The sequence below is a fragment of the Sceloporus occidentalis genome, unplaced genomic scaffold (genome assembly GCF_023333645.1).
Source record: "Sceloporus occidentalis isolate IW3139 unplaced genomic scaffold, rSceOcc1.0.p SCAF_442, whole genome shotgun sequence".
Classification (NCBI taxonomy): domain Eukaryota; kingdom Metazoa; phylum Chordata; class Lepidosauria; order Squamata; family Phrynosomatidae; genus Sceloporus; species Sceloporus occidentalis.
Genome location: NW_028317422.1, coordinates 28523 through 41491, shown reverse-complemented (window position 1 = coordinate 41491; position 12969 = coordinate 28523). Strand labels below are relative to the sequence as shown.

At 39.8% G+C, this 12969-nt stretch overlaps 1 protein-coding gene across 1 annotated transcript; it reads left to right on the top strand.

The window, feature by feature from the left end:
- The first annotated feature begins 12067 nt into the window (after positions 1–12067).
- On the top strand, positions 12068–12718 carry LOC149271943 (fibronectin type III domain-containing protein 10-like). The gene has a single exon (XM_089506953.1). It carries the CDS (start codon positions 12068–12070, stop codon positions 12716–12718), a length of 651 nt encoding a protein of 216 aa, XP_089363079.1.
- Positions 12719–12969: the final 251 nt, after the last annotated feature.

Genomic DNA, 12969 nt, shown 5'->3' with positions numbered 1-12969 from the left:
TATTCCAGTTTTTGCTATGGTGATAACACCACATTTCAAATCTTCTGAATTTAAACAGGCATGGGATAGACCTAAAGCTTTCTTCACTATAAGACCCGACCATAGACTGAAAGGGGTTTAAACCCATACATCAGGAAAAATGGCCGGACTAGATGGGCCGAATGGTTCTAAGCTTGTAAGGAAGTTTCTCATGATTTTAGCAACTCTTCTTTTTCTAATTCATTGTATGGCAAGCAGAGTATGTGTCTAGTATTGTTTAGTGAGCTTTTGTGGGTACTACAATTAAGGTAGACCCCAGAGATTTGGGGATATGAGTTAAAATTCCATGAATTCAGAGGTGCTTTCGAAATTATATGACTTTGAGTTCTTGGTGGATCACTTACAAGATGAGCATCTGTATAAATATTCTGCATTACAATCTTTTGGGTATTTTTTTTAGATTTTCTGTATTGGTCTTTAGATAATAAAGTTTTGTTACTTTTTTATAGTACTATGCTGCATTTATACTTTCTTTTGGATTTTTTTATTTTTTTTTTACAGCATCATAACAAACATAAGGGAGTAGATTTGTCTTTATGGTATTTGGAAGAATATAAAAAAAAAACCAAACAAACAAGCAATTATCCTTTTAAAAGCAAGCTCTGCGGAAAGAAAAATTGCCATATGTATCCTTGGCAAAGTGCCTGATAATCTAATACGTTTTGTAAAGAAATAAGCCAGGAAATGTCTGGTGATCTGCGCGTTCTTGACGCATTCTAGCCAAAAAGATTAAGGTTCCGCATCAGTGTTCAGCGAAGAGAGCAGCTGCGTTGTTGTATTGCTGAGTGAAGAACAGGAAAACTGCTCAATGTGCATGGCTGTTCGGCGTCTCCATTTACCTAGAAACACAAGATTGGTTAAAAATGGCACTCGTTTGCTTAATATTTTGCTTGCTTGAAGGCAAAAATGAGTTGAGGACTCGTATAGTGGTCAGCAACTAATTTTCTGATTTAAAATAATTTCTATAATATATATAAATTTTTTTTTATTTTTTTTTTACACTGCCAAAATGTACAGTGATTTCCTTATAATTCCTGATGTGCCAACATTAAAACTTATTTTTTAAAAGCTTTTTTGCACAGTTCATTATTTTTTGGGGTAGAGTAATGCGAAGAGACCAATCTTAGGGTGGTGCGTCTTATTTTTGAACCAGGTCTCCGGTACTCTCTTTAGTGCAGATTACGTTACTTAGAAGAATTGTTGGAACTAATGTGTTTTTTGGTTTGTTTTTTTTTTAGGATTTTTTGAAGCTCGCTAAACGGTGTGTTTTTATTTCGCTCATTGGTTTCCATGCGGGCAGAGAGCATGTTGATTGATTTTTATTTCTCATTTTTATTTGAAATGTGTTGTTCTGCCTGCTTTTTATCTATTGTCTCAGTACGGCACAACTGTACATTGCCTAATGTAACGGAAATATCACATTTTTATAATGCGTTTGAATTCTACGATGTACCCAGAGCTATAAGCCATAGTAAACCGGATAAGAAAATGTATTCTCGCTCCTGTGAACGGAGTACGTGTGCCGGAGCAGACGGAGGGCTTAATTTGGTAACCTGCCTAGGGCTCTAAACTATTAACTATTTGTGTTGCTGTGTTATATTATGCGGTGATGTGGGCTATTTGTGGATAATGAGAGTTTTAGCCCCAGACCCGATCATCCAGTTCTGCGTCTCAAAAATCTAGAATAGAAAACTTACTTGACGCATTTGGAACCAAAATGAGAACAAGGGTATGAAGCTCAACCTTTTACTGGTGTATCGGTAAATGATATTCTTTTTCAGTCTGTGGATTGGAGTGTGTCTGTAGCTCTTTAAGGATTTGATCCCTTTGTTCTTTTGAACGACGAGTGGTCATCTACTACCTCGAGTCAATACAAAAACAATCTACATGACTTTTCAAGTCCATTGGCTTTTGGACGTGTTACTTTTATGATTGATTTATTTATTTTTCTTCTGGCAGGAGGAACGTGAAAGTGACCAACTGGAAAATGGCGAAGACTTGGGTCAAGATCACAGAGAAGCCGATAAACAGGATGGAAACAGGAGACATGAATATTACTGACTTGTTACTTGAACTTGACTGTAACTGCACTATCCACGTACATGGTGACCTGGGATGGAGCTAGAAGAAAATCTTTAAGAACCATAAGCCTGTGCTTTGATGTACGAGCAACACGGTCTACTTTAGCATTCATAGAACTGACATCAGGGGCCTACGTACCTCTATTGGTGAAAAATTCAGCATTTTTTCCAAATTTGCCAGACCTTTCTTTTACTTTTACTTTTTTTTTTTTTTTTTTTTTTTTTTTTTTGGAACTGTAAATTAAAAGATGTTTATTTTGGATTACATCGTGCTATAAACATTCTAGTTCTGTCCTCTCCATGTCTGTCTTGTAAAAATTTTTATTTTGGAATTCTAGAAAAAGCAAAGACCTTGTTTAAAAAAAAACAAATTTAAACACTAAGGATTAACTTTTTATATATGCTTGTTTTCTGTAAACCCAAAGAAGGTGTTTGCGTGATCCTCACTTTTCTGCAATATACAATGTTTTTCTAAATTATTATTATTGTATCAAGATCAATTTTATAAAGGAATAATAAGTTGAGTTGTTTGTGGGTATGTATGCCGTCATATGACTGCAGAGGTGCATATGGTGGCTAATGATACCATGGGGAAGGCATTAACAATAAAGTAATTGCCCTGGCTGTAACAGAGAATGTATGACATTGAGCACCAGCAGATTCCATAGGACTAATCGACATTGTAGACTATCATAAGGGGACGGAGGCAGAAGGTGAGAGGCTGTTTGGATGAGGATGGTTGAAATGTAGGGAAGGTTATGATGGTGTAGCCTCGGTTACCTGTGCTAGGCCTACACTTTAACTTAAAATAACAATAGACACAATAACCATAGTTGGGTTTGAAAAGGCCACAGACTATTTATTTAACATGAGTCATTGCCACGCAACCTTAAGTGCAATGACTACCAAAACTAAACGCCAATAAATAATATAATTAACCTAAAACAAATAACTTACACTGATTTTCCCAGCACCACCACCCCACCAGCTCAGGAAGGTCATATCCCTGGATGCCCAAACCCAGACCAGAGGTTCCAACCGCCAGGAAGCACCAAATGCTCTCCCCCTGCGACAAAAACATCAAACCAGGACGGAGAGCGCGCCAAATGACAAGAGGCACCAGCCCTCGCAGCACTCATCCCTCAATACCGTCAGGGTGTTTGCTAACACATCTAAAACAATATGACCCTGTTCACTGGGAAACATTGAAGTCCCGCAGAAATGCATTAAGTGACTTTTGTGAGTTTTTAAACTCTAAAGAAACTTATGGCACTCCGTGTATTCTCTAAACATGCAACATACAATATATGGCCAAACGTATATAGACACCTGACCACCGCATCTATATGCTTGTAGGGCATCCCATTCCAAGACCATTAATTCCATTAATATGGAGTTGACTAATCTCCCTCACAGTGCCAACTTGGATGACCCCAGCTGCACTTTGGGTCAGATTCATAAAAGTGCGTGTTGGTCTAATAGGTTTGGTTTTCAAACGGGACAGGTTCTCTTCCTCAGCAGGAAACCATGGCCTTACCAGGTCCAACTTCAGCAGGTGTCATTGAAAGCTTCACTGAGCTTTTTTAGGTGGACTAAGGTTGGAGGGCTTTGGAGATAATCACTCAGGAGACAAGAAGTTGCGTTAGAGATGCGTGTTCAGTTCCCGTCTGAAAATGTTCCTTTTAAGAAAAATCATTTACGGTGCAGCCTTTCATTGACTCCTAATAAATTGTTACTTCTTCTAATAAGGTTTCACGTTTAGTGCCCCAACATAATAAAATACAGAGCCCGTTAAATATCTCTTAATGGCCAACCTATTATCATCTGTTCCGCTGTAGACTGAATTTAGAACTTTGACCCACATTAGATCTTTATAAACAGGGCGTAATGTCTAAAAGAACAGTCCAGAGTTATTGTCATGCAGCAAACTGGAAAATGAGGTCATCGGCTTATTTAAAGGTATGCTCGCTAGTCGCTTGTATCCGCGCTATAGCAATACCCTTGTGGCTGATACATTGTAATGACCGCTCTTATTTCTGATGCTATTAGCCAAGAAGCCTCGCTAGTCGAATTTTACAGCGCCGTATAATAAAATGATCGCTTCCCTGTTTTTTTCGCTTGCCGGTAGGGTCACTTTGTCAGATCATAAAGCTGCTCTGGCACTCAGAGATGCTGCTTGTCACCGAACAGATGCATGTCCCCCGGGTGAACATGAAGATAATCCATCTCTGGTGAAAGCAATAAAAACCATATATATCCTATCATAAAAAGTAAGAACAACTTGTGTCTGGGTTTTGCAATAATGATCTGTGACCTTGAAGATCTTAACCCTTTTTTTGCTGAGGTGATGTGAATAAATTGTGCATTGGAAGGACCTGTCCCCAGGAGGTAAGGGCAAAGCGCCACCACCAGGACTTGCCTGAGGCAATTGGCGAGCACGATGGAAACATATTTTGTATCAAAATCCAGGTTCATCTTTCAGGCGGTTCTCCAAATCTTGGGAAAGAATACACAAAGTTACTTCAGAATTAATGTCGAGAAACTTTTGGAATGTGTCAGCTTCCAACCTTTGCATTTAACTTCTCATTCATGAACTCTGCAAAGGCTGCCGGGGGGAGAAGGTATCGCGTAATTATCCGAACCAGGCAAGGATTATCGCATTCATGCTTGAGAAATGTAATCTGTTGTTAACCTGTACAGTGCTGCAGAATATGTTTAATAAATAAATAATAAATCAACCCAAAAATATTATAAGGAATAGAAGTACACATGGACCAAAAAACACGTTTTTCGTTCCATTTTGGTCTATTCATTTTTGGACAACACATTTTGTTTCCTGGGTGGGACGAAATTCGGAGTGCTTTTTTTTTCTTCTTAAATGAAATTTGCTGCTTTCATTCTCTCTGTCTCCAAAAGTTCTAGGAAAACCACTTCCATGACAGAACCTCCACTCTTTCCCCATTCCTCCAATCACATAGACGGAAGGGAAAAAAACAAGGTAGGAATCTTGTCCTCTCCCTCCCACCTCCCCTATTGGTCCTCCCTCTAGGTATTGCTCCAATCCCCTCCCTTCCCAGCATTTCTCGAACGGGATTGGAGGAATGGGGGAAGAGGTTGTCGCAGTGGTGCGCAGAGGCTCCGCTCTGTTGCCGAAGTACTCTGGAGAGCTCTGAAAAGGAGAGTAGAACGTCGGAGATGGAAAAGAGAGAGTGAGTGAGGAAGAAACGAATTTCACATGAAAATTCTGAGCTTGCCCTGTGTGTTTCATTGAGGCTCCCTCCTCGTTTTCAGACATTCATACAATTAATTAATTTAACAAAATTTGTTAAAATCAAAGTTCAGGTAAAGTCTAATAAGTGATATATTACAGTTTTTTAAGCTCAAAATAAATGCCATTTTGGATATGAGCAAATAATTATTTCCTAATTGTCGGAGAGCTTGGCAGGTCACCCTGCAGAGAAGTATTAAGTAGCTGAGTGCATTACGGGATTTGAATGTACATGTTTTTTACTGCCTTTCCATTGACCATCTTAGCAGGCAGCCGTTACAGCACTCTAATTACCTGCGCTCTGAGTTTACCTTGTGCTGAATGGGCGAGGAAATCACTTTGCCGTAATGTGCTTGCAATGCTCTTTTAAACGTGACAGCGTCTACTTATCCTTGGGTTCTTTATAAAAAAATGCAAGCAAAGAATAATTGTTGGAAATTGTTGTCTCAAGGTGGCTTCTAGGTCATCCTACAGAAGAATGTAATTTCATCCAGCATGATGAATGACGTTACAAGCACTGGCAAGAAAAACAGTAAAAGTAATAGGTTTCATCATTTTACAAAATGTTGGTTATGATTTGATGTTATGATTATTAATATTATGCTCTTGAGGTTCCATCAAGGGTAGATACAGTATACTACAAGTAAAAGGATTGTTTGATATTGGATTGTGTGTAGATACCATGTGATGCCTATGTGATAGCCGGCTACTCATCCAGCTCATTAAAGTAAAATACAATAACCCCTTACAATTTTAACATGGCTGGTTGGTCTTCATATGATCAGAAGAAGGACAAAGAAGACTCCATTCCATTAATGGTTCCCACTCTCGGCCACACATCATCTCTTGCAGTGACGGTCACACGGGCGAGCAACATATTCACCAGGTTTACAAAGCTGTGTTGTGTTTGAAAAACGTCACAATGATTTCCCAATATAATTATTCACTATTTATAGGGATACAGGCACATCAGAGGCCAGGCTATCAATGAAGTTAACACATAATGCAACAATCATTCACGTTTAACCCTTTTCTGATTGGTGATACATTATGCCCTCCAAATAGTAGCCCGTCTGAAAACATAATAGCATTCCGCATAAAGGTGGATGGTTTGTACTGGAAAGAGTACGTTACTTCATGCATTACTCTGTCATAGCATCTTTAAAGCTCATGGTTTCATGATGACATGGAACGTACGGAAGGTGCCCGTTGGTTATTTCAAAGAACAAGCTAGTTAAAAAGTCAAGTACTGTTCTATTACTTCATTGTCTTATCTTCTGGGTTCTGATAAACTTGCATTTCAGTCTTAAAGATGTGTGGAAAACAATTACATGTTCATTCTAACCCACATTTGATCTTTAGGATAGGACATGTATACGGATCTACTGTTATATGTTATGACCATTGAACATGTAAATTGTGTCCATTAAGGCATGTTATGGAGGACCATGGTGAAGGGAACCTATAGACCTTTTAATGTGTTCTATAGGAGGCTATGGCAGCATAGAATGTCAATGCTAAACATGTCTAAGATATTTCACTGGTCATTTATTGATATGTATACATGGTGCTGTCCCCAATATATCATATAACCGCATCACAAGTCCCCTGTATTTTATATACATTGTCATATTATTCTTGTGTTGTCAACAGATTATTCTTGAATATTGTATATTTTTAAGGGACACCACTTTAATACACATCGACATGCACTTGATATACTCCAGAGCTAACCTGGAAAATGTTGCAGGGGGGGGGGGGGGGTCTGTTGATTCAAATTAGAACACTTTCAAGTAGCCTCATCCGTGTTGAGAATTGTTGGTCCTCAGGAAGGTGGAGCTGCAGCTTCTAGTTAAGTGAATGTTTTTTGTTTTTTTTTTACAGGTTAAATAATTGTGAAAATACTAACAAAGTACTTTAATGTGTTAAAGGGGGGTCCCTGGTAAACTGAAGTGTCCCTTTAACATACAGTGGTGAACATCTGCAAAGCGGAGCACATAGTAGTAATCTGATAACAGCGTCTGTGTAGTGCCATTTCTGTGAGCAGATGGACGGTTGGGAAAGACGCACTGAAAAACCCACTGAGTACAAATGTTCACTTTGTTTACAATCAAGCGATTGCCTCCAAAGCCTCGAATGCCTATGAAATAGGAGATTTATGTTTAACCAGAGTTCTTTTCCTTGTAGTACAAGAAGTATATGGGGCAAAGGCATGAGCGGGGTCACTTATTCTTAAATAATTGGGCACCAGAGACATTCTGAAGCAGAAAAACTAAAGAAATTGTTTCAGCGGAATATATGGATGCCTTATTTTGCCTTCTGGCAAAGTATGAAACCTATCTGCTGTCACTCTTACATCTGTAGTCAGCAACCTTTTTATTGTTGTGTGTTGTAGAAAGCTCTAATGATTGTGTGCCTAGTTCTATAATCCCCCCCCCGTGTCCTTCTTTTATAGGGCTAAGAATGTTGGTTGGGTCAAAGTGTTCTACAGCCCGGAAAGTCACCATAATGTGTATAGAAACAGCAGGGCATGAGTTAATTTATAATGAATTTGTGTAAACACACTTAATGCTATCTAAGCTAGAGAAAAAAAAACTAAGTGGAGCACTAAAATGTTTTATTGCCTGGGGTGCCTTTAGGTCTCAGCCTGGTTCTGCTTGCTAATGATTTTGGTTTGTCTTCCATTAATTACTTGGCCGCCAGTCCTGATCTGTGGCCAGTCATTTAAATATTGGCTGCCAGACTAGCCAACTGTTTAGCTGGTGATTCTAAGATAAACTGGTATAGCACCTAATGTCCTCCAGCTACACAGACCTTAGGACTCAACCCAGAAGAGAAGTGGTTGTCATGCATATTGACATATTGCGTGTGTGTTACTTTATGGGGGGAGAGTTTACATGTGTTATTTTAAGGTGTTAGTATATGGTGTAAGCGTGTGTGTGTGTGTGAGAGCGCATGGTGTTAGCATGTGAGAGAGGATACTGTTAGCATGTGCGTGTGTACGTTAGTGTATGGTATTGCTATGAGTGTGTATTATTCTTTGGTTTTGTTATGGACACCTAAAAAGACATGTAAAAAGTATCAAAGTGATAAAAGGACTGACAGTGTCCCTCTGATAGGAGAACATATAATACATATACATTTGGAAAGGATCTTTGCCAAAATGGGTGGTTTTTTTTATTAAAAAGTAGAAGATTTTCTATAGTGTGGATGGAAGTCTAAATTAAAATCAAAGAAGCGGGTGCTCCCTGTCCCTTTGACTCTGCTAAAACACTTATCTTCTGGACTGTGTTCTTCGAGCCCATTAATTTTTAATCTTAGCAACGCATATAGATACTATTGTATTTTTCTCTCTCTATTTTAGGCCTAACCTTGAACTCTTCGAAAGGCAGGGTTTAGACCTTCGTTACACTGAGCAGCACGGCCATGAATGAATTCCACAACTTCTACTTAACCGGCGCAGGCCCAGAAAAAAAAGCAATTTGTTCAGTATTTGAATTAATTCCCTGCCGTGTATATTGCATTCAGTATCCCCTCAGGCTGGGATTTACAGAATATAAATTAGCCCAGAGAAATCTATACGTAGAGACGCTACTATGATTCCTGAAAAGAAGATGGACAGATTAACCCATTCAAGCAGGGTCCGTTAAGGGGAAAAGAGAAGATGCTGCATAGACTAATACGATGTATGTGATGTATGGTGTGTGTGTTTTGTTAATGGCTGATTCACAGCCCTCTGGTAGGAGTCAGACTAAGCGGGGGTACATTTTCCTAGGAAGTGGTGAGTAATCTCAAGTCCTTATAAGAAGCTATGGCAACCAGGTTTTGCATCATTCTGTACCCTGCAGGGCATTCTACGTACCAGTGACTCGGTGTGTCTGATCATGGACAGGCAGGAAGCAATGAATGTACAATAAGCAATCAACTCTCTACGAATCAGTAGCTTGTGGGTTTAGGAACAGAATGTGTTTGCTTTGTTTCCAACAGCTGTTGAGACCTCGTAACCCATCCAAGAAGTGGCGAAGGGCTATTTTGTAGTATTCTGTTACTTCTGTTCAGACTCATCTTGATTCTTGCACTGTGCGAGGTGTAGTGAAACGCAGTGCTCAAGCCTTCAGTGGGCCACATATCCCACAAAATGTGCCGGAGACGTATTAACAGCTGGAGGTCCGTCTGTCCCCATCTCCGGTGTATAACACGGGACATTTGTTTTTCCAGCAGAGCAAGAAGATGGGAAAAGCTGTTCTGCCTCTTAGGACCCAGCAATACGTAGTGGTCCCACCTCTGCTGCCATTGTTCATTTCCATTTTATCTTGGAAGCATTAATCTTATTTCATGAAGGATGTATTTTTTTTCCTACTCTAAAATCAATGGCTTATTTAAGTGGACAAGCAAGGGATTTTGTAGTTTCTTTTATGCGTTGCAGCCAGACATAAGACTAACCATGGAATGAAGTGTCGATAACAAGCCTATTAAAACTTCTCTGTAGCCAACTTAGAAGATGTAATGCTCAAGGACAGTTCCAGGCTTAAACTCGTCAACACGTTCCACGATCCCATGGAGCCTTTAGCAAAAAGTAAAAACATACTTGGTGATTGTGCAAGTTCTTTAGCGTTCCAGTGATTTATGTACCTAGAGTCAGTGATGTATTGTGGCTTAGGGGTGGCAGTTCCAGGGAGAGGGCAGCCCCTCTGCGACTTAACAGGGAGCCTCAGGCCATGCTCAATGGGCCGATTAAAGGGAGATCACCAAGTTCCTCAACTGGTTGGGCTGGGGCTACTGAATCAAGAGGCCTCCAACTGCTTGCACCAAGTGCTGGCAGCCCCGGCGCTACATTGGCCTTTGGGACCCAAACCCCTCTGTCTTTCTTTCCTGCTCGGATGCCCCTATTTTGTAGGAGCTACGAATGTTTGTTGGGTATGAGGGTATCACAGGGTTCTACAGCCCAAAAACTCATGGAAGTGTGTATAGAAATAGCAGAATTGTAAATTAATTTATTAATTAACTATAGACTCATACAGATATTTGAGTCAAATTTATTTCAACCAAAAGACCCTTTCAGACCATTTCCTCTCACTTGTAACATCTCTCAACTTTCTACCCGTTCATTGCTTTGCCTCTCAGACTTATTACTGAAAATAAGATTTATTACCAACAACTAGGAATGGGAAGTGAGCACAGACAAAGTATTTATGCACAAGAGCTTATTTCACCCGATTATATTGAATGCATCTCCATAAGAGGATTTTTTAATTAAAAGCGGATTCATGTCTTGCAATTTTGTGCCGGGCTTATGCAGATGTCTTCTAGAAGGAATACGCTCTTCATTATTTTGTAATATTTTCCAAAGACTATCTCAGCATTGTCACAGTCCAAAAGACGTGAAAATGACCTATGATGTTATTATTGTGTAACGTTGCCCTTGACATAAGTTTTAATTATTACTAGGAATGGACAAAAGTGTCCTTCTTTACAGATAGAAAAGGAAGAAGAATGTATAGTGCTTATGAAAGGTGTCATTGTAACTGGGTTTATTTTGCCCCAAAACATGTACAAATACAGATAACATATGCATATACATTATACATGTGTGAGCATGTGCAGATGTATATGGAATTAAAATATGGGCACAGTGTGCAATTTATTATATTAGGAAAAATCATTCTTTTTTGGTAGAACAACATTATTTTCCTACAGAGGTTTTAGAGATGGTAAATACATTGTTTTTTTGTCAAACTAATAATTCTGAAAAATGTCCTGCATTTGCAAATTCAACATAAACAGATATTTGGACTTTTAACTCATATCCGATCATTATTTCTATTTTGTGTTCTGCTTAAATTGCGAGGGTTAATACTTTTCAATCTGTTCTAGTTCCACATAGATTGGGTTATAAACAGTTAAATTGAATGACCTGTTAAATATTTATTTGACTGTAAGATGCATTTTGGAAGGTTTGACATGCCACCTTGTTTGGAGGTCAAAGCCCCTTTTCTGCCAAGAAGCAGGGGTGATTTAGTAGACAGAGGTAACTGATGGGTTAAATGTTGCTCTTTCCCTATTGGCAGCAAGGAGGAGCTGTACTGATTGTGCTGCTCTGAACAACCACACAGAGGAGGAGCAGTCCTGTTTCAAGTTAGTATGTCCAAAACGTGGCTGCATCAATGTATCATTGAGGGTACTTGGCTTCTCTGTACATAATACCTGGAGAGTAAGGTCTTCTGCTCTGCTTATCACCCATGGCTGCATCATCTGAGTCTGGAAGAACATGACAGCCCTACAGGGAAGGAGAAGCTTACTGCAGCCACTTAGAGAACCCTGCATACTGATATCCAAAGATGCCATCGCTTCCTCCATGCTAAGTGACCTTCATTCTACCTGTACAGGAGAAAGTGATTGATGGACATTCCCTTGGTCCTCTACTGAAGCTCAGTGATCTGCTCACCTATAAAACCTATGAGATTTAATTGTCATGTGAGATTCATGTCCTGCTTGTCTGGTTTATCCAGTACCCAATATGATCAGCTTGTATTTAAGGACTCTGCGTTCTTTGTTGTTGCTTTGCCTCTTTGAATGGATACCCTTGGATGGGTGCTTGAGTTTGCAGAGGGTGTCGAGAGATCACACTTGGAGAAGCAGCAGCTTGATATTCCCTGGGGTCCGGGCTGCTGCAGGAAGCATGGAGGTGGAAGCTGCAGTGACACAACGTTCCGCTCTGCGCTCTAGGAGGGGGGCTTCATTAGCCAATCTATCCAGCTATAATAGCCAGGATGGTGTATTATCAAGTGGGTCTCTGTGCCCCTACAAAGTGATCAGCGAGGACCAGAGCAGCCATAGAAGGGTCTGTTTCAGGACCCTGGACAGGGATTTCTTTTGTGACCAAAGAAACTGCAAGGTGTTCAGATCAGGGAGGTCTTTGTTGGCCAACGTCTTGAGAAACAACAGTGTACTCCTGCAATGGCAACCCCCTGATCCTGATGTTCTTAAAGGATTTTATATGAACTGCTCTTGGAATGGCACTTTCACTCGCTTCCAGTGTGACAGTATTCAGCTTGGAATCAGTTGCAGAGACTACCTCTTAACCAATGTCCATGACAATGTCAAGTACAGGATTTGTCTCCAAACACTTTACACCAACAGGACATCAATGGAAGAGTGTGTGGAATTTACAGTGGAACCTGTGGGCATGCAGGATATAGTAATTGCAATGACAGCAGTAGGGGGGTCTATATGTGTGATGCTCGTTATAATATGTTTATTGGTAGCTTATATCACTGAGAATCTTATGCATCCCACCTTTAGCCATCCGTCCAGTAAAAGGGGGCCCTAATGCAAACCCTAATGCATTTAGACCTATCTAGCTATATGATGAAACAGTAAGTGCTGTGTGGGTGTGTTGCTCAAATTAGAATAAGTTAAGAGTTGTGGACAACCTGTCTGATAAAACACAAATTATTTTTTTGATTTCATAATATAATGTGATTAAAGACCAGAATAGTTAAGCAGAATGTACTGTATGCTCCCGCCTGCATAGCAGCTCATTGTAGAGGTGAAACATGACTGTGTTGTAAATGGGGAAAT